At 44.5% G+C, this 23,418-nt stretch overlaps 1 protein-coding gene across 5 annotated transcripts in view; it reads left to right on the top strand.

Moving 5' to 3' along the window:
- Positions 1–23,418, top strand: part of LOC127045386 (lymphocyte antigen 6E-like) — an 810,322-nt gene that overhangs the window by 540 nt on the left and 786,364 nt on the right. Inside the window, exon 1 of one of the 5 annotated variants that reach the window (XM_050941473.1) lies at positions 22,072–22,247. The exons of 2 other annotated variants lie outside the window; for them this stretch is intronic. In XM_050941473.1, the coding sequence (XP_050797430.1) occupies positions 22,196–22,247 (52 nt within the window). In that variant the 5' untranslated portion in view covers positions 22,072–22,195. Of the gene's footprint in view, positions 1–22,071; positions 22,248–23,418 lie in introns of those variants that run through there. 2 more of the 5 variants (XM_050941472.1, XM_050941471.1) reach the window with 2 other exon arrangements.

Below are 23,418 nucleotides of genomic sequence, written 5' to 3'. Positions count from 1 at the left end.
AAGAGGGAACCGGAGGAGCTGCCGCCGGCATGCCGCTGAAAGCCACCACAGTGCTGCCCTAAGACAGCCCAGAAAGCCACCCTTTCCCGTTTGCTGCCCAGGCACCTGCTTGCTAGGCTGGTACCTAGAGCCAGCCCTGGCTAACAGCCAGTTGGCTTTTAGCTCATTCTGGAGAGGCTCATGCACTAAGCTCCAGAGGGCCCCAGTTGGATCCAGCCTGCTGACAACCGGGGGCTCTGGCGGCATGGCACAGGCACAGGCACAGGCACAGCAAGTTATCTCCATTTCATGATGCTTAGGGGGATGCAGTGCTCTGGATGCAAGAGGGAGCACAGCTCTGTGGATCTGAGCTCTTTCCAACAGCAGCTGTCTTGAGAGGCCTAGAGGGGGGTAAAGGGGGCTGACTAGCCCTAGAGACCTGTCTAGTCATCTCTTAAAGAAATCTTTTATACGGTTATCCTCTGAGACAGGCTCTTTCACTCAGAGCGATCGGTGCTTCTCAGCATTGCTTTCTTGCAACCACAACTTTTGCAAGCTCTTCTGCTGTAATCAGCTAAAACCATAAAGGTCTGATCATGATCCCAGATACAGTGGAGTAAATCAGGAGTAACGGCACTGAATTTAGCTAAGCTGGCGCAGTGGAACATCGGCACAAGTGAGATCAGATTCAGGCCCTGCGTTCTTACAATGTTGTAGTGGAATCCCAGTAATATTGAGGGCGAGGGGGGTCAGAGCAGTACGTTCTGGTTGGAAGAACCACTGGTTGATTCTTAATGAAGGATAATTTTACTCCTCCAACTCTTCCTGAGCTTATCTGGTTTTAAAAGGTAAGGAGGTCTGGGGCAGTTTGATACTTGGCAGAGTGGAAGAGGATGGAAGAGGATAATGTAAGGGCCAGATCAGATGATAAACATTCACATAAAAAAGAATCTGACACATCAGAAAAGGGCAGACAAATAAACAGGGACAAGTTTTTTAAGTGCTTGTACACAAATGCTAGAAGTCTAAATAATAAGATGGGTGAACTAGAGTGCCTTGTGATAAAGGAGGATATTGATATAACAGGCATCACAGAAACCTGGTGGACTGAGAGCAATCAATGGGACACAATCATTCCAGGGTACAAAATATATCAGAAGGACAGAACAGGTCATGCAGGGGCGGGAGTGGCACTATATGTGAAAGAAAATGTAGAATCAAATGAAGTAAAAATCTTACGTGAATCCACATGTTCCATAGAATCTCTATGGATAGAAATGTCATGCTCTAATAAGAATATAACATTAGGGATCTATTATCAGCCATCTGACCAGGACAGTGATAGTGATGATGAAATGCTAAGGAAAATTAGAGAGACTATCAGAATTAAGAACTCAGTAATAGTGGGGGATTTCACGTATCCCCATATTGACTGAAAACATTTCACTTCAGGACGAAATGCAGAGATAAACTTTCTCAAGGCAACTCTAGATTTAATCCTGAGTGGAGCGCAGGTGCTGGTCCAAGAGGTAACTGTAACAGGACCGCTTGGAAATAGTGACCATAATACAATAGCATTCAACATCCCTGTGGTGGGAAGAACATTTCAACAGCCCAACACTGTGGCATTTAATTTCAAAAGGGAGAACTATGCAAAAATGAGGAGGTTAGTTAAACAGAAGTTAAAAGGTACAGTGACTAAAGTGAAATCCCTGTAAGCTGCATGGGTGCTTTTTAAAGACACATAATAGAGGTGCAACTTCAATGTACACCCCAAATTAAGAAACACAATAAAAGAACTAAAAAAGTGACACTGTGGCTTAACGGCCATGTAAAAGAAGCAGTGAGAGATAAAAAGACTTCCTTTAAAAAGTGGAAGTCAATTCCTAGTGAGGCAAATAGAAAGGAGCATAAACACTGCCAAATTAAGTGCAAGAGTGTAATAAGAAAAGCCAAAGAGGAGTTTGAAGAACGGCTAGCCAAAAATTCCAAAGGTAATAACAAAATGTTTTTTAAGTACATCAGAAGCAGGAAGCCTGCTAAACAACCGGTGGGGCCCCTTAACGATCGAAATACAAAAGGAGCGCTTAAAGACGATAAAGTCATTGCAGAGAAACTAAATGGATTCTTTGCTTCAGTCTTCACGGCTGAGGATGTTAGGGAGATTCCCAAACCTAAGCTGGCTTTTGTAGGTGACAAATCTGAGGAACTGTCACAGATTGAAGTGTCACTAGAGGAGGTTTTGGAATGAATTGATAAACTCAACATTAACAAGTCACCGAGACAGGATGGCATTCACCCAAGAGTTCTGAAAGAACTCAAATGTGAAGTTGCGGAACTATTAACTAAGGTTTGTAACCTGTCCTTTAAATTGGCTTCTGTACCCAATGACTGGAAGTTAGCTAATGTAATGATAGGGAAACCCCTCCCCCCCCCGACCCTACCTTACCCAAGGCCCCAGGCTTTTTGCTGAGAATAGAGTAAAAGTAGGCCTAAAAGCCTTTAGCTAGGAGCAAGAGTTTTAACTTCTGCTAAACTTGTTTTTTTGTATAAAGGGCATGCCGAGACAGAAAGATGTGGTCAGGGCTCCAAAAAGAGGAACTAGAATTGGATAAAGGGGAACCAGAAGATCTGTTAAGTTATAACAGCTGAGCTTGCTATCGGGACTACAGAAAAGGTGCTAGAATGGTCAAACCGCAGACTTGATTGGAAAAGACAATAACAGGAAAAGCCATAGATGGAAAATTGGGGTTTTGCCATAGATGGAGAATTAATCGGTCAGCTTGCTTGTTATCAACATTATATTCCAAATAAGGCAAATAACATGTGTAACCAGCGTGCTACATTTGGCGGTTTTAACCTTTATAAGCTTGGTAAAATTTGTAACATGTAGAGCAGCCAGCCTCTTGCGTGGGGTCTATACTGTCTCTCCCTGCATATATGCTTGTATGAAATAAAGGAGCCTCAGGCTATCTGATCAAATCATTAAGGTGGTGGTCTTTTCCCCGACAGTAACGCCAATATTTAAGAAGGGCTCTAGAGGTGATACTGGCAATTACAGACCAGTAAGTCTAACATCAGTACCGGGCAAATTAGTCGAAACAATAGTTTAAGAATAAAATTGTCAGGCACATAGAAATACATAAACTGTTGAGCAATAGTCAACATGGTTTCTATAAAGGGAAATCGTGTCTTACTAATCTATTAGAGTTCTTTGAAGGGGTCAACAAACATGTGGACAAGAGGGATCCAGTGGACATAGTGTACTTAGATTTCCAGAAAGCCTTTGACAAGGTCCCTCACCAAAGGCTCTTAAGTAAATTAAGCTGTTGTGGGATAAAAGGAAAGGTCCTTTCATGGATTGAGAACTGGTTAAAAGACAGGGAACAAAGGGTAGGAATTAATGGTAAATTCTCAGAATGGAGAGGGGTAACTGGTGGTGTTCCCCAAGGGTCAGTCCTTGGACCAATCCTATTCAACTTATTCATAAATGATCTGGAGAAAGGGGTAAACAGTGAGGTGGCGAAGTTTGCAGACAATACTAAACTGCTCTAGATAGTTAAGACCAAAGCAGACTGTGAAGAACTTCAAAAAGATCTCACAAAACTAAGTGATTGGGGAACAAAATGGGAAATGAAATTTAATGTGGATAAATGTAAAGTAATGCACATTGAAAGAAATCATCCCAACTATACATACAATAAGATGGGGGCTAATTTAGCTACAGTGAGTCAGGAAAAAGAACTTGGAGTCATCGTGGATAGTTCTCTGAAGATGTCCACACAGTGTGCAGATGATGTCAAAAAGCAAACAGGATGTTAGGAATCATTAGAAAATGGATAGAGAATAAGATGGAGAATATATTATTGCCCTTATATAAATTGATGGTACGCCCACATCTCAAATACTGCATACAGATGTGGTCTCCTCACCTCAAAAAAGATCTACTGGCACTAGAAAAGGTTCAGAAAAGGGCAACTAAAATGATTAGGGGTTTGGAGAGGGTCTCATATGAGGAAAGATTAAAGAGGCTGGACTCTTCAGCGTGGAAAAGGAGACTAAGGGGGGATATGATAGAGGTATATAAAATCATGAGTGATATGAAGAAAGTGGTTAAGGAAAAGTTATTTACTTATTCCCATAATACAAGAACTAGGGGTCACCAAATGTAATTAATAGGCAGCAGGTTTAAAATAAATAAAAAGGAAGTTCTTCTTCATGCAGCGCACGGTCAACCTGTGGAACTCCTTGCCTGAGGAGGTTGTGAAGGCTGGGACTATAACAGCGTTTAAAAGAGAACTGGATAAATTCATGGTGGTTAAGTCTATAAATGGCTATTAGCCAGGATGGGTAAGGAATGGTGTCCCTAGCCTCTGTTTGTCAGAGGATGGAGATGGATGGCAAGAGAGATATCACTTGATCATTGCCTGTTAGGTTCACTCTCTCTGGGGCACCTGGCATTGGCCACTGTTGGTAGACAGGATACTGGGCTAGATGGCCCTTTGGTCTGACCCAGTACGACCGTTCTTATGTTTTTATGGGGTTAGGTTCCAGGGAAATTTTTTTCGCCAGACAAAAGACTAATTGTCTGGCGAAAAAAATTTCCCTGTAACCTAACCCCATAAGAACATATATATACACATACGGCATAAGTTTTAAACAAAGAATTTAATACTGTACACAGCAATGATGATTGTGAAGCTTGGCTGAGGTGGCGAAGTCAGAGGGTGGGATAATTCCCAGGGAATGCCTTACTGCTAAATGATGAACTAGAACTCGGCCGAGCCCTCAAAGGTTATCATGTTGTTAGTGTAGCGTCACGCTCAGGGATGAAAGTACCTTAAAGGACTTACCGGTACGGTACGCAGGGCTGCAGTGCTCGCAGGGGGCAGGGCCTGAACTGGAAGGGGGCAGGGCTGCAACTGAAAGAGGCGGGCCTTTAAATCCCTGGGCCCTTTAAATTGAGATTTAAAGGGCCTGGGTCTCTGGCTGTATTTGCAGCGTCTGGGAGCCCCAGGCCCTTTAAATCACTGCTGGAGCCCCGTGGTAGCGGTAGCTGTGGCAGTGACCGGGAGCCCCAGGGCTCTGGTGGTGATTAAAAGGGCCCGGGGCACCGGCCCCTGCCGCATAGGGAACTTAGAGGATCGGGGAGCTGATGGATGGGAGGCTGCTGGTCCACCCTGGTTCCAAGCCCTCACCAGCTAGTTCCAATGAGCTGTTCTTTCTGCAAGCAGTGGGCAAAGCAGGCAGCTGCAAAGCAACATTATAAGGGAACATTGCACAATTTTAAATGAGCGTGTTCTCTAATTGATCAGCGACATAACAACCAAACAACATTAACCGAGACGACTTTAAGTGAGGAGTTACTATACTTAATAATGGGCTCTTCAATCCAGCAGAGAATGCAATAACAGGATCCAATGGTTGGAAGCTGAAGCTGGACAATTCAGACTGGAAATAAGGCATAAATCTGTAACAGTGTGAGGGTCATTAACCATTGGAACAATTTACCAAGGGTCATGGTGGAGTCTCCATCACTGACAATTTTTATATCAAAATTGGCTGTTTCTCTAAAAGCTCTGCTGTAGGGATTATTTTGGGGGCAGTTCTCTGGCCTGTGTTTATAGGAGGTCAGCATGGATGATTCAGGAGCCATTTTGCCAGCTTACAAACATTAAAAAGCAGTCCCTGCCCTGGAGAGTTTATAGTCTAAAGTAAGACACAAGTGTAATAAGTGGGTGAACAAACAAGTGGATGGGGGCTGGGTTAGGGTTACTGTGCTAGGAACACAGATTAGCCACAGAGCAATTGGACAGTTTCATATCAAAGGACATTTTAAAAATGTACCTATAAATATATCAGTGACCACGGTTCACGGGCAGCCATGCAAATGTAAACAAACTGTCTGGCGGCCCACCAGTGGATTATCCTGAAAGGCCGCGTGCTAGCCACAGTTTACCCACCATTGCTCTAGGAAATGCACCTTGCCTCTCTATTTGTTTCTATAAAGCATCTAGCATGATTCTGACACTGTACTAATAATAACCAAGTTTCTTTGGCAAGTCAGAATGAATTATCTGAGCTTCCCTGTGATACTAATCTATAAATAACACATCATATCATTTGCATTTCATTTGTCAGAGCCAGTCTAGCTCATATCTCGATGGCCACCCACCATCTGTTGGCACCTATCTCTTTGCAAATTAGTCCTTATAACATATGGGACCAGCTTTAGCCAGAAAGGAGTTGTTTCCCCCATGCATATAAGCCCAGGTGCACTGCGGATTTTTGTGCCTTCCTATGAAGCATCAGGCAATGATCACTGCAGAAGGTAGGATGCTGAAGAACTTGAATGTGTGGTCTGATCTGGGATGGCACATCTTCTGTATATAACAGTACGTAATACAGACATGGTGATCAGAGGGGACTGAACCTAGGGTCTTGAGCCCCAAACTGTAGGCCTGTATCACTCAAACTAAAGGACAACACTTGTAGCTACAAGGAGGTTGTTGAAATTGCTTGGACCAACCCGCAGAGGGAGGCATGCTCACTCTCTTAGCCAGTGTCATAGAATCATAGAAATGTTGGGCTGGATGAGACCTGAAGTGGTCATCAAGTCCAGGCCCTGCACGGAGGCAAGACCAAGTAAACCTAGACCATCCCTGACTGGTGTTTGTCCAACTTGTTCTTAAAAACCTCCAATAATGGATTCCACCATCTCCCTTGGAAGCCTCATAGTTCAGGTTTTCTACACCTTTTATCATTTTGTTGCTCTCCTCTGGACTCTCTCCAATTTGTCCACCTTTTTTGGTGCCCGGAATTGGACACTGTACTCCAGCTGAGGCCTCACCAGTGCCAAACAGAACAGGACAATTTCCTCCTCTGTTCTTTCTTTCATTTCTTACATACACCACTCCTGTTACTACATTGGAGAATATTAGTCTTTTTTGAAACTGTATCACGTTGTTGACTCATATTCAGTCTGTGATCCACTATAACCCTCAGCTCCTTTTCAGCAGTACTATCATCTATTGCTTCCTATTTTTTTGAACTTAACTTCCTTGAATTTCACTTTGTGGATTTGAGACCAATTCTCGAATTTGTCAAGGACATTTTGAATTCTAACCTTGCCCTCCAAAGTGCTTGCAACCCCTCCCAGCTTGGCATCATCTGCAAATGTAATAAGCATCATGGAGGTGAATGCCTGGCTGCGAAGATGGTGTCACCAGGAGGGCTTTGGCTTCCTTGACCATGGGATGCTATTCGAGGAAGGACTGCTAGGCACAGATGGTGTTCACTTTTCGAGGAGGGGAAAGGCCTTATTTGCGCACAGACTGGCTAACCTAGTAAGGAGGGCTTTAAACTAGGTTCGACAGGGACAGGTGAGCAAACCCCACAGGTAAGTGGGGAACAAGACCTGGGAGATGAGTTGGAAACAGGAGGGAGCAAGGGCTATAATGGCAGAGAGAAAGGAGGGTCAGGGCAAAGCTGGGAGGCAAGATCAAACCAGTATCTTAGATGCCTATATACAAATGCAAGAAGTATGGGTAATAAGCAGGAAGAATTGGAAGTGCTAATAAATAAATACAACTATGACATTGTTGGCGATACTGAAACTTGGTGGGATAATACACACGACTGGAATGTTGGTGTGGATGGGTATAGTTTGCTCAGGAAGGATAGACAGGGGGAAAAGGGAGGAGGTGTTGCCTTATATATTAAAAATGTACACACTTGGACTGAGGTGGAGATGGACATAGGAGATGGAAGTGTTGAGAGTCTCTGGGTTAGGCTAAAAGGGGTAAAAAACACAGGTGATGTTGTGCTGGGAGTCTACTACAGGCCACCTAATCAGATGGAAGAGGTGGATGAGGCTTTTTTCAAACAAATAACAAAATCATCCAAAGCCCAAGATTTGGTGGTGATGGGGGACTTCAACTATCCAGATATATGTTGGGAAAATAACACCGCGAGGCACAGACTATCCAATAAGTTCCTGGACTGCATTGCAGACAAATTTTTATTTCAGAAAGTTGAAAAAGCTACTAGGGGGGAAGCTGTTCTAGACTTGATTTTAACAAATAGGGAGGAACTCGTTGAGAATTTGAAAGTAGAAGGAAGCTTGGGTGAAAGTGATCATGAAATCATAGAGTTTGCAATTCTAAGGAAGAGTAGAAGGGAGTACAGCAAAATAGAGACAATGGATTTCAGGAAGGCAGATTTTGGTAAGCTCAGAGAGCTGATAGGTAAGGTCCCATGGGAATCAAGACTGAGGGGAAAAACAACTGAGGAGAGTTGGCAGTTTTTCAAAGGGACGCTATTAAGGGCCAAAAAGCAAGCTATTCCGATGGTTAGGAAAGATAGAAAATGTGGCAAAAGACCACCTTGGCTTAACCACGAGATCTTGCATGACCTACAAAATAAAAAGGTGTCATATAAAAAATGGAAACTAGGTAAGATCACAAAGGATGAATATAGGCAAATAACACAGGAATGCAGAGGCAAGATTAGAAAGGCAAGGGCACAAAATGAGCTCAAACTAGCTATGGGAATAAAGGGAAACAAGAAGACTTTTTATCAATACATTAGAAGCAAGAGGAAGACCAAAGACAGGGTAGGCCCACTGCTCAGTGAGGAGGGGGAAACAGTAACGGGAGACTTGGAAATGGCAGAGATGCTTAATGACTTCTTTGTTTCAGTCTTCACTGAGAAGTCTGAAGGAATGTCTAGTATAGTGAATGCTTACGGGAAGAGGGTAGGTTTAGAAGAGAAAATAAAAAAAGAGCAAGTAAAAAATCACTTAGAAAAGTTAGATGCCTGCAAGTCACCAGGGCCTGATGAAATGCATCCTAGAATACTCAAGGAGTTAATAGAGGAGGTATCTGAGCCTCTAGCTATTATCTTTGGGAAATCATGGGAGACGGGGGAGATTCCAGAAGACTGGAAGGGGGCAAATATAGTGCCCATCTATAAAAAGGGAAATAAAAACAACCCAGGAAACTACAGACCAGTTAGTTTAACTTCTGTGCCAGGGAAGATAATGGAGCAAGTAATTAAAGAAATCATCTGCGAACACTTGGAAGGTGGTAAGGTGATAGGGAATAGCCAGCATGGATTTGTAAAGAACAAATTGTGTCAAACTAATCTGATAGCATTCTTTGATAGGATAACGAGCCTTGTGGATAAGGGAGAAGCGGTGGATGTGATATACCTAGACTTTAGTAAGGCATTTGATACGGTCTCACATGATATTCTTATAGATAAACTAGGAAAGTACAATTTAGATGGGGCTACTATAAGGTGGGTGCATAACTGGCTGAATAACCGTACTCAGAGAGTAGTTATTAATGGCTCCCAATCCTGCTGGAAAGGTATAACAAGTGGGGTTCCGCAGGGGTCTGTTTTGGGACCGGCTCTGTTCAATATCTTCATCAACGATTTAGATGTTGGCATAGAAAGTACGCTTATTAAGTTTGCGGACGATACCAAACTGGGAGGGATTGCAACTGCTTTGGAGGACAGGGTCAAAATTCAAAATGATCTGGACAAATTGGAGAAATGGTCTGAGGTAAACAGGATGAAGTTCAATAAAGATAAATGCAAAGTGCTCCACTTAGGAAGGAACAATCAGTTTCACACATACAGAATGGGAAGAGACTGTCTAGGAAGGAGTATGGCAGAAAGAGATCTAGGGGTCATAGTAGACCACAAGCTTAATATGAGTCAACAGTGTGATACTGTTGCAAAAAAAGCAAACGTGATTCTGGGATGCATTAAAAGGTGTGTTGTAAAAAAGACACGAGAAGTCATTCTTCCGCTTTACTCTGCGCTGGTTAGGCCTCAACTGGAGTATTGTGTCCAGTTCTGGGCACCGCATTTCAAGAAAGATGTGGAGAAATTGGAGAGGGTCCAGAGAAGAGCAACAAGAATGATTAAAGGTCTTGAGAACATGACCTATGAATTGGGTTTGTTTAGTTTGGAAAAGAGAAGACTGAGAGGGGACATGATAGCAGTTTTCAGGTATCTAAAACGGTGTTATCAGGAGGAGGGAGAAAACTTGTTCACCTTAGTCTCTAATGATAGAACAAGAAGCAATGGGATTAAACTGCAGCAAGGGAGATTTAGGTTGGACATTAGGAAAAAGTTCCTAGCTGTCAGGGTAGTTAAACACTGGAATAGATTGCCTAGGGAAGTTGTGGAATCTCCATCTCTGGAGATATTAAAGAGTAGGTTAGATAAATGTCTATCAGGGATGGTCTAGACAGTATTTGGTCCTGCCATGAGGGCAGGGGACTGGACTCGATGACCTCTCGAGGTGCCTTCCAGTCCTAGAGTCTATGAGTCTATAAGCATACTCTCTACTCCATTACCCAAGTCATTAATTAAAATATTGGACAGTACTGGACCCAGTACTGGCCTCTGCAGGACCCCACAGGATTCACTTTCCCAGTTTGACACTGAACCATTGATAACAGTCTTGCAATCATTTGTGCACCTGCTTATAGTAATTTAATTTAGAACACCTGTCTTTACTTTGCTTATGAGAATGTCATATAGAACTGTGTCAAAATCAAGCTATATCACGTCTACTGCTTTCCCCCTATCCACTAGGCTAGTTGTCAAAGAAGGAAATGAGGTGGGTTTGGCATGATGTTTTCTTGAGAAGTCCATGCTTATTTTTTCTTATAAGCCTATTATCCTGTCTGTAACATTATGGCTTTGGAAAGGAACATGCTGAGAAATTATTTACAAATGGGTATCATGGAGGGCGTTGAGGGAACTTTTCAGAGGCATAAATAGCAGTTTGATGCCCAGCTGCCATTTCTGCCTTTGAAAATTTCTTCCTCTGTGTTTTGGGTCCAATCCTGAAGTCCTTATTCAGTCAATGCACAGGGAAAACTATCACTGACTTCAATGAGAGTTTGGCCTGAAATAGCGGCTGAGAACACCAGGATATGGTCCATTTTGATGCCCACTTGCAGCAGGTGACAGGGATGGAGATGGTAGACCAGGAACAAATAACATATTCCTGCAAGCCTCTAACATGGGGTGTATTTTCCTTTTGCAGCTCACTCGCTGGTCTGCTTCACCTGCAAGGATGCATCCTCCAACTGGGGTTGTCTGGCACCAACTATATATCGAAGTGGTGAAAACAACTGTGTGACAGAATATAGCATTTTAGAAACTGGTATGTTTGGGCATGTTCTGTCTATTGTCTTTCCCTAGCGCTTCCCCAGACAACGGCTGCTCCCATTCCAGATCACTGAGTTTTCTTTCCTCTATCTGCTGGAAGGGTGGGACATTGCTGATGTGCAATAGGGGAATCTCTTCTTGAAACCGAATGGCAGGAGAACTTTGCTGGGACCCACAAAGGGGGTGGGAGCCAGAGCCCCCATGCTCCTTAGCGAGGTTTGCAGAAGAGTGAATGACTTATAGGAGGGCAGTTCAGGCAAAGTCAGGCTTCCTGTATGCCAGTAGGGGGGCTCCATATCTACCCCTCCAGCATTGGCTGAAGTCCTGAAATGAGGCTTTTTATACCCAAGTCCAGCAGCCGCTCCCTAGCAGTGGGCGCTGCTACTGCTGAGGTGAGCGAGGGCTGGGACTGAGTTCCCACCCACTCCTCAGTGGCCCTGCAGGGGCTGCCCTGGACATGAAAGGGAAGGAGGCTGCCTGCTTGAGTGGCTGCCAGCCTTGAACGCAGCAAGGGAGCAGTTAGAAAGGGCTCAGTGGATCCTCTGCTTCTCAGCAGTGGTTCTCAGGGAAGCAGCCTCCTCTGCTCTGCTGCATTCTTGTGTCATCGAGCCTTTGCCCTTTCCCTCTGGTTTGTTGGGAAGAAAAGATGGCTGCCTTTGTCCCTGGAAGGAGTGGTAGATACGCTGGAGGGTAGGAATAGGATACAGAGGGACCTAGACAAATTAGAGGATTGGACCAAAAGAAATCTGATGAGATTCAACAAGGACAAGTGCAGAGTCCTGCACTTAGGATGGAAGAATCCCATGCACTGCTACAGACTAGGGACCGAATGGCTAGGCAGCAGTTCTGCAGAAAAGGACCTAGGGGTTACAGTGGACAAGAAACTGGATATGAGTCGACAGTGTGCCCTTGTTGCCAAGAAGGCTAATGGCATTTTGTGCTGTGTTAGTAGGGGCATTGCCAGCAGATCGAGGGATGTGATCATTCCCCTCTATTCGGCATTGGTGAGGCCTCATCTGGAGTACTGTGTCCAGTTTTGGGCCCCACATTACAAAAGGATGTGGAAAAATTGGAAAGAGTCCAGCGGAGGGCAACAAAAATGATTAGGGGGCTACAGCACATGACTTATGAGGAGAGGTTGAGGGAACTGGGATTGTTTAGTCTGCAGAAGAGAAGAATGAGGGGGGATTTGATAGCTGCTTTCAACTACCTGAGAGGGGGTTCCAAAGAGGATGGAGCTCGGCTGTTCTCATTGGTGGCAGAGGACAGAACAAGGAGCAATGGTCTCAAGTTGCAGTGGGGGAGGTTTAGGTTGGATATTAGGAAACACTATTTCACTAGGAGGGTGGTGAAGCACTGGAATGGGTTACCTAGGGAGGTGGTGGAATCTCCTTCCTTAGAGGTTTTTAAGGTCACGCTTGACGAAGCCCTGGCTGGGATGATTTAGTTGGGGATTGATCCTGCTTTGAGCAGGGGTTGGACTAGATGGTTGGAAGGAACCTCAGGAGACCATGATATTTTATGATTCTACGGACTGCAGGGGAAAGGACGTCTCCTGTATGTGCCCGATTGCACCCAGCAACAATTATACTGCAAGTGTAAATGCCATTGCCAACCTTTGCATTTTGAGCGGACTGTAATTAGCTGGTTCATGGGTAGGTGCACTGATATTACTTGCGATGTGCTTCAGTTAAGAAAGGTAGTGGCAGCCTATTGAGTTGTGCAGGGATATCACCCAGGGGATGAGACCAATTGGATTGCAGGCCGTTGTAACTGCCCTGCATAACTGACATCATAGGCCTTGCTTTCCCAGTCTGGTCTCCTTTCACACTTGGGGAAGCCAGGTGTGGTTTAAGCACCAAATATCTCACGTGCTGGTGCAAGTTTCCACTACTGACATGTGCAAGTGAGAGAATTCACACACTCCAATCCCCGTGCCTGGCTGGTTGTGAATGGACAAAAGGAGACTGGGTTGAAGCTTTCTGGGTATATAACCCTGTGAGCTATGCAACACTGTGAATGACTTCCAGCTCCTTCTGCAGCTGGATCACATGATGATTGCCTGTTCTGTTCATTCCCTCTGGGGTACCTGGCATTGGTCACTGTCAGAAAACAGGACACTGGGCTAGATGGACCCTTGGTCTGACCCAGTAGGGCCATTCTTATGTTCTTAATGAGCTGTGCTGTGCCATAACTACTACCAGCTCTTTAAAGCTCTGAGGCTCAATAGCAGGAGACAGGACCCAGTCACCTCTGTGCTGCAACCCCGCAGCTCTTACTGAACTCCCAAGGCCCTGTCCCAGCATGCAGTGGGCAGAGTGTGACAATCTGGAATGAATTCTCAGGCTTCTTTGGTTGTTCCCAAGTCCTGGCCAGGAATCTGAAAGGAATATTCCCAGATTGTTACATACGGGTCTGTAACTGCTAGGAAGAGACTAGTGCCGTTTTCATGGTATATAATAGCAATAATGACCTCTAAGGGCTGGCAATTCACTGGCAGGGATAAGACTGTGAGGTTCTTAACTGCTGAGAAATGGCCTCCTCATCTCAGGATTGCTTAGCTACATCAGTACAATTATCTCCTTTGCAGAGCTAAGGAGCTTCTATCTGAACTCTGGGAAACATTTTAATCTTGAGTTTCTTTCTCTTGTTTGTTTTTCTGGTTCAGGCGGACATTCCGGGCAGAGCATCTCCAAGCGGTTTTCTGTAGATTGCCCCGGCGGTGTTTCCTGCTGCAGTTTTTCCTTCTGCAACTTCAGCAGTGCCAGCAGTTTGAAAGTCAGCTACTCAGTGCTGGCCATGGCGGTCTTGGCCAGCTTTATCTATGTCAGGGCCGGACTCTGATCAGGCCAGGAAAAAAGAACTCGATGCCCTGAAGAACCTACTCAGGCTTCTCCAACAAGACACCAACCGCCCACTCTGTGCAAACCTGTACGGGGGTTACTGATGGTGCCCTTTCTTCCAAACTCTCTCTCAGATCTCCAGATTGTGGAGATGCCTGCTTGCACTCTTGACCCATCAGGAAATGGTGGATAATGTTGGCAGAGTTTCTGCTTTTATACCCATAGTACCTGTTGATGGGGGCTGATTTAAAAAAAAAAGTCAGGGCTCATCAAGAAATGTTTATCCCAAACCACCTCATAAACACCCCTGCCTCTTGCTACTGCAGAGACATTTCCCATACAGTCATGCTAGGGATCAGCACCAGACTGACTCCTGGGAAGGCATGATCTAAAAACAAACCTCAGATACATTCACCCCCTGGTTCGATTCTGTTTGTTTACATTGTTTTGTTTCTCCTGCTCCTTGGCTGACTTTTCTTATGTAAAATGAATGCAGTGCTCACAGTGTGAGCACCACACCTGAATAAACACATTCCTGTTCTTGCCTGAGCCCAGATGTATTGTGTGTCTCTTTGTTCGCTGGAAAAACTGGGTGTGTGAGGTGCCCTTAGCAGAAAGTTCAACTCTTGGGTGCAGCACAACTGCTCCTTGGGACAACTGCTCTGTGGTTCTCATAGCCACCATCTCTCTTGTCATTTTTCATCCTAACACAGACCTTTACCTCTGTCACATTATTGACAAAATATGCAACCATATAGGTCACTGTTGCAACCACTGTTATATATTCGCAGCAAATATTGTACAAAGGTTGTAGTGCGAGGTGTCTATGGGAAGGTTATGGTTTGTTGGTTATGATTATGCTGTCTATATGCGTGTATCATTTTTGTAGTTGATGTTATGAATATTGGCTCTATACTGTCTATTTCAAATTTATGCTATGTTTCTGGGTGACACCCCAGACAAGTTGGTGTCAGCTCTGCCTAGCCTGCTTGATTGCCCATTAAGGACCATCAGCTATACAATTGACCCATTGAGAGAAGGCAGATACGTCTTGTGACTCAACAAAGTATGCAGGGACTTGCCCATGTGACTCCAAACTCCATTTTCCTGTAATTTTCCACAGTAAGAACAAAGAGGTGTTCTTACACCTGGAAAAGACTAAAAGGCTGATGCCTCATCTCCATCTGGTCTTCAATCCTGCTTCATACTTCTGGAGCAACTTTACTACAAGTGGAAGCTCTACACAAAGGACCTATTACCCATCCCAGCTGTGAATGCACTCCAGAAACTTGATTTGAACCTGCAGTTTATTCTATCACTGTTACAAGCCTGAACCAAGAACTTTGCCATTACTGTATGTAGTTCATTCCATTTAACCAATTCTAGCTCTAATCTATATCTTTTTCCTTTTATGAATAAACCTTTAGATTCTAAAGCATTGGCAACAGCATGATTTGTGGGTAAGATCTGATGTGTATATTGACCTGGATCTGGGGCTTGGTCCTTTGGGATCGAGAGAACCTCTTTTCTTTTACTGGGGTATTGGTTTTCATAACCATTTGTCCCATAACAAGTGGCACTGGTGGTGATACTGGGAAACTGGAGTGTCTAAGGGAATTGCTTGTGTGACTTGTGGTTAGCCAGTGGGGTAAACTGAAGTTCTCTCCGTCTGGCTGGTTTGGTTTTCCGTAGAGGTGGAAAAACTCGTCTTGGGCTGTAACTGCCCTGCTTTAAGCCATTTGTCCTGAATTGTCACTCTCAGTTGGGTCCCACCAGAACCAGCATGGTTACAACCTCCCATGCCTGCCCCATCCCCCCTCCAGCATGGGCCCCTCAGCCAGAGTAGTGGCAAGTTCAAACAGCCTGTTAAATGCTAAAGGGCACCCCCTAGTGGAGGGTGTCATTTATTAACAGAAAAACCCAGGCAGAACTTCAACAAAACTTTCACCCCAACATCCTGGCAAGTTACTAAGTCATCTCAGTCATGTGCCCCACCTGAGTCCCATATTCTCCTCTACCCAGGCTCTTCCCCTGGGGTTCCCTTGGTGCCAGTATCCGCCCTGGGGTTGTGCCTCTTGCCCCTGCTGGAGTAACATCGTCCTCTGGAGCCAGGGGGTCGGGGAAGTCCATCCGCTGTGACCCTTCCCCAGGGAAAGCAGATGATCCAGGTGAGGTTGGGCTTCCAGCCTGTGTCTGAGTGACCACTGGCTGAGACTAGGTCCCTTTGGGTGCCTCAGACTGCAGTCCTCTATCTAGGAGGTGCCTGTCTCCATGAGCTCTTCTGAGAGGCTCACTGACCTGATGGGTTCCCCAGAGAGCCCTGCTCAGCCCTCTGGCTCAGGTTTCTCCTGTGAGCTGCCCTCCACTCCACACGAGCCTTTCATCTCCTGTTGGAGCTGCCCTCTAACTGCGCAAGGGTAACTTTTACTAATTAATAACTTGGGGCTGCCAATTACCCCCACTAGGGCTAGAAACTTACTTTTTCTTTAAGAATATAGGCTGAAATCATGACATAACCACCTGACTCCAGGGGATTTAAGGAGAACAATAATTATCATGAGACTCATGAGAATTGGCAATGCTGAGTTTCATAGAATCCAAGGTCCAAAAAGGACAGTGTGACCCCTTCTACAACACAGGCCAGAGAACTCCCTGGAAAAGATTCCTAAGGATTATCTTTTAGAAAAACATCCAGCCTTGATTTAAAAACGTGGTTCCAGTGGTTAGTTCCCTTCACTGTTAAATATTTACACCTTATCTCCAGTACAATGAAAGCCTTTACAGGTAACACTTTATCTCTCAAATGCTTTAACTGTTTTCCCCCTGCCTTTTCTATCTTTAATAAAAGGTCGAATAGATGTCAATGACGGTGGTTACAATTGCAGTTAGCAGTGGTAGCTTGTTGTGGACATTTCGACGTTGCCTTGTGGTGGCACCTTAAAAAACTGGCTGTAAGTAACTTGCCAAGAGTCACCCAGGAAATCTGTGATGGAGAAGACAATCAAACAATGGTCTCCCAAGTTTCAAACCAGCATTCTACCCACTGGCTCCCACCAAAGCCTGTATTTGTCTAGACGAAGAGGAAGGACTGAGAAGGCAGCATCGACAAATAATGCATAATCCAAAGGGATAGCTGCAGAGACCAGACATGAAGATCAGTTATCTCTATGCTCTCTTGCCCACCAGAGGACTTTTACTCATAGTCGCATTGCTTATGACCCTTCTTATATACAGGAAAGGGAGGCTAGTTGCAACCTTTCTGTTCAAACTGTTCTAATAAATGACTGCTTCTCTATTAATAGTCCATGTGCGCCCATACGGGCTGGTTTTTTTCTTCTTAAAGCCCCAGCTCCTGGAGTCATGAGATTATATGAGAACTTCAGAATTGGTTTATTTATTTTTTAAAATATTTTTAATTCATCCTGGTTGCAGAGACAAGCTCATGAGTTTAAAGCCACACTTATAATTTTGAGGGGCTTGACGTATGGTTTTGGATTCATGGGGCTGGCCATACAGATCATTTAGTCTCTGGAATTATAGGTCCAAATTCCAGCAGGGACAACTCAGACCTTCACCTTTCCCAGACAGATAAATGGTGTCCCAGGCACTTTAGTGAGTGGCAGTAGTTTGGATGAGACCTTAAAAAGCAGGTCAGATCTGCTCTGCATGAACATTAGAGATTTTAGCACACTTTTCGTAAGAGAGGAAAGATATCTTTAGCCAGAATTTCCCCTCTTTGGAGGGTACTTTGCACTGGTTGGTTCCTGCCTTCCACCTCAGTAGTGGCTGCATTTCATTGGTGGCTACATAGTTTAACAGTCGTTGCTGGTAATTTCACAAGAGTTTCTGTTCCAATACACCGTTTGCAGATGCCCATAATTTGCCAAAATTTTCAATTTGGGGGCTGAAATTTTCCATGGTGGCTGCCTGCTGAAAGGTCATTTTTTTGCAAAGTTTGGACAAAATCTCTTCAGTAGTTGTTGAATTATTTGGGGGAAAAAAACACTTTTCTGCATGTAAAAAAAAAAGTCTAATACTACCTTTATAGGACAGGATGGCAGCCAAAACAATTGTGGCTTGATACTTGCCATGGATGCTGTCTAGAAAGGATGCATGCTTTTGTTCCATTTTGATTTACCAAAGTTATGGAGAGCCATTTTCAAGGCTTTCTTTGCAATGAAAGGGGCTAGAAACATGCTAAATGAAACCTGAAGCTAGCCTTGGCATTTCTAGCAGCCCGTCCCCCCAAACCAGTGGCTGGAGCACAGCTATGGGCTTCAGCACAGATGATCAGCTGAGAGCTTATCTATAAATAAGGCCCTACCAAATTCACAGGCATGAAAAACGCACCACGGACCGGGAAATCTGGTCTCACCTGCATGAAATCTGATCTTGTGTGTGCTTTTACCCTATGCTATACTGATTTCACAGGGGAGACCAGCATTTCTCAAAAAAGGGGTCCTGACTCAAAAGGGAGTTGCAGGGGGTCACAAGATTATTTTAGGGAGTTTGCGGTATTGCCAACCTTGCTTCTGTGCTGCCTTCAGAGCTGGGTGGCTGGAGAGTGGCGGCTGTTGGCTGAGCACCCAGCTCTGATGGCAGCACCCCGCCAGCAGCAGCGCAGAAGTAAGAGTGGAAATACTATCCCATGCCATCCTTACTTCTGCACTGGTGCTGCTGCTGGGTCTGCCTTCAGAGCTGGGTTCCCGGCCAGCAGCTGCCTCTCTCCAGCTGCCCAGCTCTGAAGGCAGCACTGCCACCAGCAGCAACGCAGAAGTAAGGGTAGCAGCACCGCAACCCCCCCTACAATAACCTTGTGACCACCCCCAACAACTCCTTTTGGAGTCATGACTCCTACAATTACAACACTGTGAAACTTCCTATTTAAATAGCTGAAATCATGAAATTTATTACTTTTAAAATCCTATGACCCTGAAATTGACCAAAATGGACGGTGAATTTGGTAGGTACCTAGCTATAAACATCAGCTCATGTGAAAGCACCTCTCAACTTTGAGTCTCCACTGGCCAAGGACAACACTGGTGAGTGTTAATGAGGCTGTTAAGAATGCTGGAGACACAACACAGTTCATGGGAACAAACATGGCTGTGGCTTCCTACTTTCTATTTAAGCAAGAGATACCACACACTACAAACTGGAGGCCAATGTTAAGTGCATTGCCACTTGTTTATCCTGAAGTTGAACACTGGTTCTGAACAAGACCAGCAAATGCTCACTATCTTTCTGCAAGTAACTCGACTGACTGGCTAGAAGCATGTGGTGCAACCGTGAAAGACTCAACAGCTGACAAAGTGAAGAACTCTCTCACCACATTCAAAACATTTGCATACATTGCTGATGAATGCACCAATGCAAATGGAAATCAAGCATTAAGTCATTGTGTACATTATTTTGATGTCAGTGATAGGCCAGTAGATGCATTTCTAGATGTTAAAGTTACAGAAGACACATTGGCTGCATCTGTGACAACCCACATCTGAGAAGAGTTAAATGCTTGTCAATTGGATCCCAAACAGCTGGCTGCTTGTGCATTTGCTGGAGCTGCAAACTTCTCTGGAAGACATGGTGGAGTACAAGCTTTGCTCAGAGAAAAGTGTAACCCTAATCTCTCCTATACGCACTGCAGAGGCCATCTACTCCAACTAGCACTAGTACGAGCTGCGGACTCTTCAAAAGACATTAAAAAAGCTATAAATTTAATGTCTTCATTATGTTCTTTTTTCAGCAAGAGTCCAAAAAGACTGACTATCTTGGAAAATATAGAAGATACACTGGGACTTGTCATAAACAGATAGCTAAGGGTTAATGTCTCTTTCACCTGAAGCACCTGAACAGAGGACCAATCAGGAAACCAGATTTTTTCAACTCTGGGTGGAGGAAAGTTTGTGTCTGAGTCTTTTGTCTGTCTGCCGGCTTTTCTCTCAGCTTTGAGAAGTGATTTCTGTTTTCTAATCTTCTGTTTCCAAGTTGTGAGTACCAAAGGGTTTGTTTCTTTTGTATTTACATGAATATAGTTGCTGGAGTGCTTTGATTTGTATTCTTTTTGAATAAGGCTGTTTATTCAATATTCTTTTAAGCAATTGACCCTGTATTTGTCACCTTAATACAGAGAGACCATTTTTATGTATTTTTCTTTCTTTTTATATAAAGCTTTCTTTTTAAGACCTGTTGGAGTTTTTCTTTAGTGGGGAAACTCCAGGGAATTGGGTCTGCAGCTCACCAGGGAATTGGTGGGAGGAAGAAGTCAGAGGGAGATCTGTGTGTGTTAGATTTATTCGCCTGACTTTGCATACCTCTGGGTGAGGGGGGGAAAGAGAGATTAACTCTCGGTACTTCTGTTTTCCAAGGCTGGGAACGGGGAGGGTGGAATCCCTCTGTTTAGATTCACAGAGCTTGTGTCTGTGTATCTCTCCAGGAGCACCTGGAGGGAGGAAGGGAAAAAGGATTATTTCCCTTTGTTGTGAGACTCAAGGGATTTGGGTCTTGGGGTCCCCAGGGAAGGTTTTTTGGGAGGACCAGAGTGCCCCAAAACACTCTAATTTTTTGGGTGGTGGCAGCAGTACCAGGTCCAAGCTGGTAACTAAGCTTGGAGGTTTTCATGCTAACCCCCACATTTTGGACGCTAAGGTCCAAATCTGGGACTAAGGTTTGACAGGACTGAAGTTCAAATTAGTCCAACCTGGGAAAAAAACCTGGCTTTCTTATGAGCGATGCTTGGCTGTTGTCTTAAAATTACTCCAGTCATTGTTACTAGCTTTGGAAAGTATCTACCAAGATGGGACGGATCTAAGTAGTGAGGCTGGTGGATTACTTTTGTTACTACGTTCAGAGAAGATTATTGCCATTCTCTCTCTTGTAAGTCTACTGTCGAAACCACTTGGGTCATTACACAATGTTATCCAGGCATCTGCGACAAAAGTAGTAGATCTTTGTCCAGCAGTAGAAGCTACATTTGGATCATTCAGAGAGCTATCCATTGAAAAAGTACTGGAAGAAGCAAAGACTTCAGTCCAGAAGTCGACTAATGAAGGCATTTATATTCAGTCCTTAAGTGAAGAGGACAAGAAGTGTTTGTTAAGACAACTGAAAAAGTACACAGACTTGATTCTTAAAAATCTACAACAGTGACTTCTAGATTCTACTCAACCTCTACGTAGTTTTTACGGATCCCTGTCCTACAAAACACCGACAGCTGAGTGGAATGAGGCACTGCCAGTACTTGTCTCAGTACTTGTGACTCAGGCAGACCGTCAAGCAAAACACCTGTCCCCACCCTCTCTCTTGATGCCCTCAATCAGCACAGGTTAAGTACAGTTCTACTGCCCTTTACTCATACAGTAACAACATTTCATTCCCACCCCCAACTCGCATTCAAGTGATCTGTAACCCAACCCCAGCCAAAATCTATCACTTGGGCAACACAGCTCTGCTTGCTGGTAGATTAGGTGTGACTGTAAATACAATCTGGTCCTGAAGCCTTTCCCCGCAGCCCCAGCTCATCACTAGCTGTCAGGGAGAGCTCATTGAGACTTTGCTTACAAATCATCATTTGAAATGATTAGGCTGGCCAACATCACCAGAATGAATGCGCTGACATTGTCATAAAAATCAACAGCTGTATAAGGAAGCTAGTCTATGTTCAGACTTTTCAAATCTATTACACTTTTTCAGATACACATATTTTATCAGACACTTTATATGCTTTTAAAGTGTGTATTAATGTTTCAATTTCAATTCAAATGTCCAAACAATCACTAAATTGACATGTAATTAGTTCACAAAACTGGGGGGAGGGACAGGTGTTGGGGAAATTCAGGGGGGTGTACACTGGGTGTAGGGAAATCCCTGGATCCTCCTCCCTCCAGACTGCAGCAGGGAAATGAAACCAAACAAAATTACATTTCCTGCAGCACTGGATTCTATTAAGACTCTGAGCCTTGTTGCCTCTGGCTGCTCTTGAACTAAAACAGAAACCTACATGAGCAAACTCCCCTGCTCATTCCACACCCTGCCTAGCCATCAATCTCCTGTCTCCGCCCCTTTAACTCACAGTCTTTGCAGTGAGCTGCCTTCACAGACAACCACCAAGATCCTCATTTATAACCAGTCTCCCAAGAAGCAGCTGCCTGATCTGCCCAGGCTGTGACAGCAGGCCGAAGATGAAGGCTTTTCTTCTCACCCTGCTGGTGGCGGTTCTGTGTGTGGAGCAAGGTGAGATGCTGCTAATGATTCCTCTGTGCCTGAGAGAGAGCCAGGGAAGCAGCTAGAAATGGCAGGGGCAGATGGGGATTTTTGCAGCACCGCTGGCAAAGATTCTGCCTTTCAGTGGGAGCTGGCACTTCTGCAAACCTCCCTTTGCAGCCAGCCGCATGGGAGTGCGAAGCAATGGCTGGTGCCTTGGCTGGCTTTTGAGCATTAGCTTGTGTGGATGTAATAAAAATAGCTCAGTGCAGGCACAGCACAGCAAGTTATCTCCGTTTCATGATGCTTAGGGGGATGCAGTGCTCTGGATGCAAGAGGCAGCACAGCTCTGTGGATCTGAGCTCTTTCCAACAGCAGCTGTCTTGAGAGGCCTAGAGGGAGTTAAGGGGGGCTGACTAGCCCTAGAGACCTGTCTAGTCATCTCTTAAAGAAATCTTTTATACGGTTATCCTCGGAGTCAGGCTCTTTCATTCAGGGTGATCGGTGCTTCTCAGCATTGCTTTCTTGCAACTATAACTTTTGCAAGTTGTTCTACTGTAATCATATAAACAAGGATCTGATCATGATCCCAGATACAGTGGAGTAAATCAGGAGCAACTGCACTGAATTCAGATAAGCCGGCGCAGTAGAACATCGGCACAAATGAGATCAGACTCAGGCCCTGCATTCTTACAATGCTGCAGTGAAATCCCAGTAATATTGGAGGGGGAGGGGGGGTCAGAGCAGTAGGTTCTGGTTGGAAGAGCCACAGATTGATTCTTAATGGAGGATAATTTTACTCCTCCAGCTCTTCCTGAGCTCATCTGGTTTTTAAAAAATATAAGGAGGTCTGAGGCAGTTTGATACTTGGTTTGGAACAGGTGTTTGTGGAACAGGCTTTATTTGTTTATTTATTTGCCACTAAACCTAGGAAGAACAGGCTCGCTTATTAACCAATGAATGTTCACCTGTCGAAGATTTCCCCACTTATAGTCTCCCGGATGCTGTTGTATTTTTGATCATCTATACATATGTATTAACCCCTCTCTTACTGTTTACTCACATTAACGTACATAAATAAATCACCCCAAGACCTGCACCAGGTGCCAGGATAAACTGCAGCCTGAGCCCAAGGAAACTGACCAGCTCCAGCCACCTGGGTTTCTTATTCTGTGGGGTCCATAGTGAGAAACAAGAAGTT

Source organism: Gopherus flavomarginatus, chromosome 2 (genome assembly GCF_025201925.1).
Source record: "Gopherus flavomarginatus isolate rGopFla2 chromosome 2, rGopFla2.mat.asm, whole genome shotgun sequence".
Lineage (NCBI taxonomy): Eukaryota > Metazoa > Chordata > Testudines > Testudinidae > Gopherus > Gopherus flavomarginatus.
The sequence above is the reverse complement of the archived record's forward strand: the minus strand, read 5'-3'. Positions and strand labels throughout refer to the sequence as shown.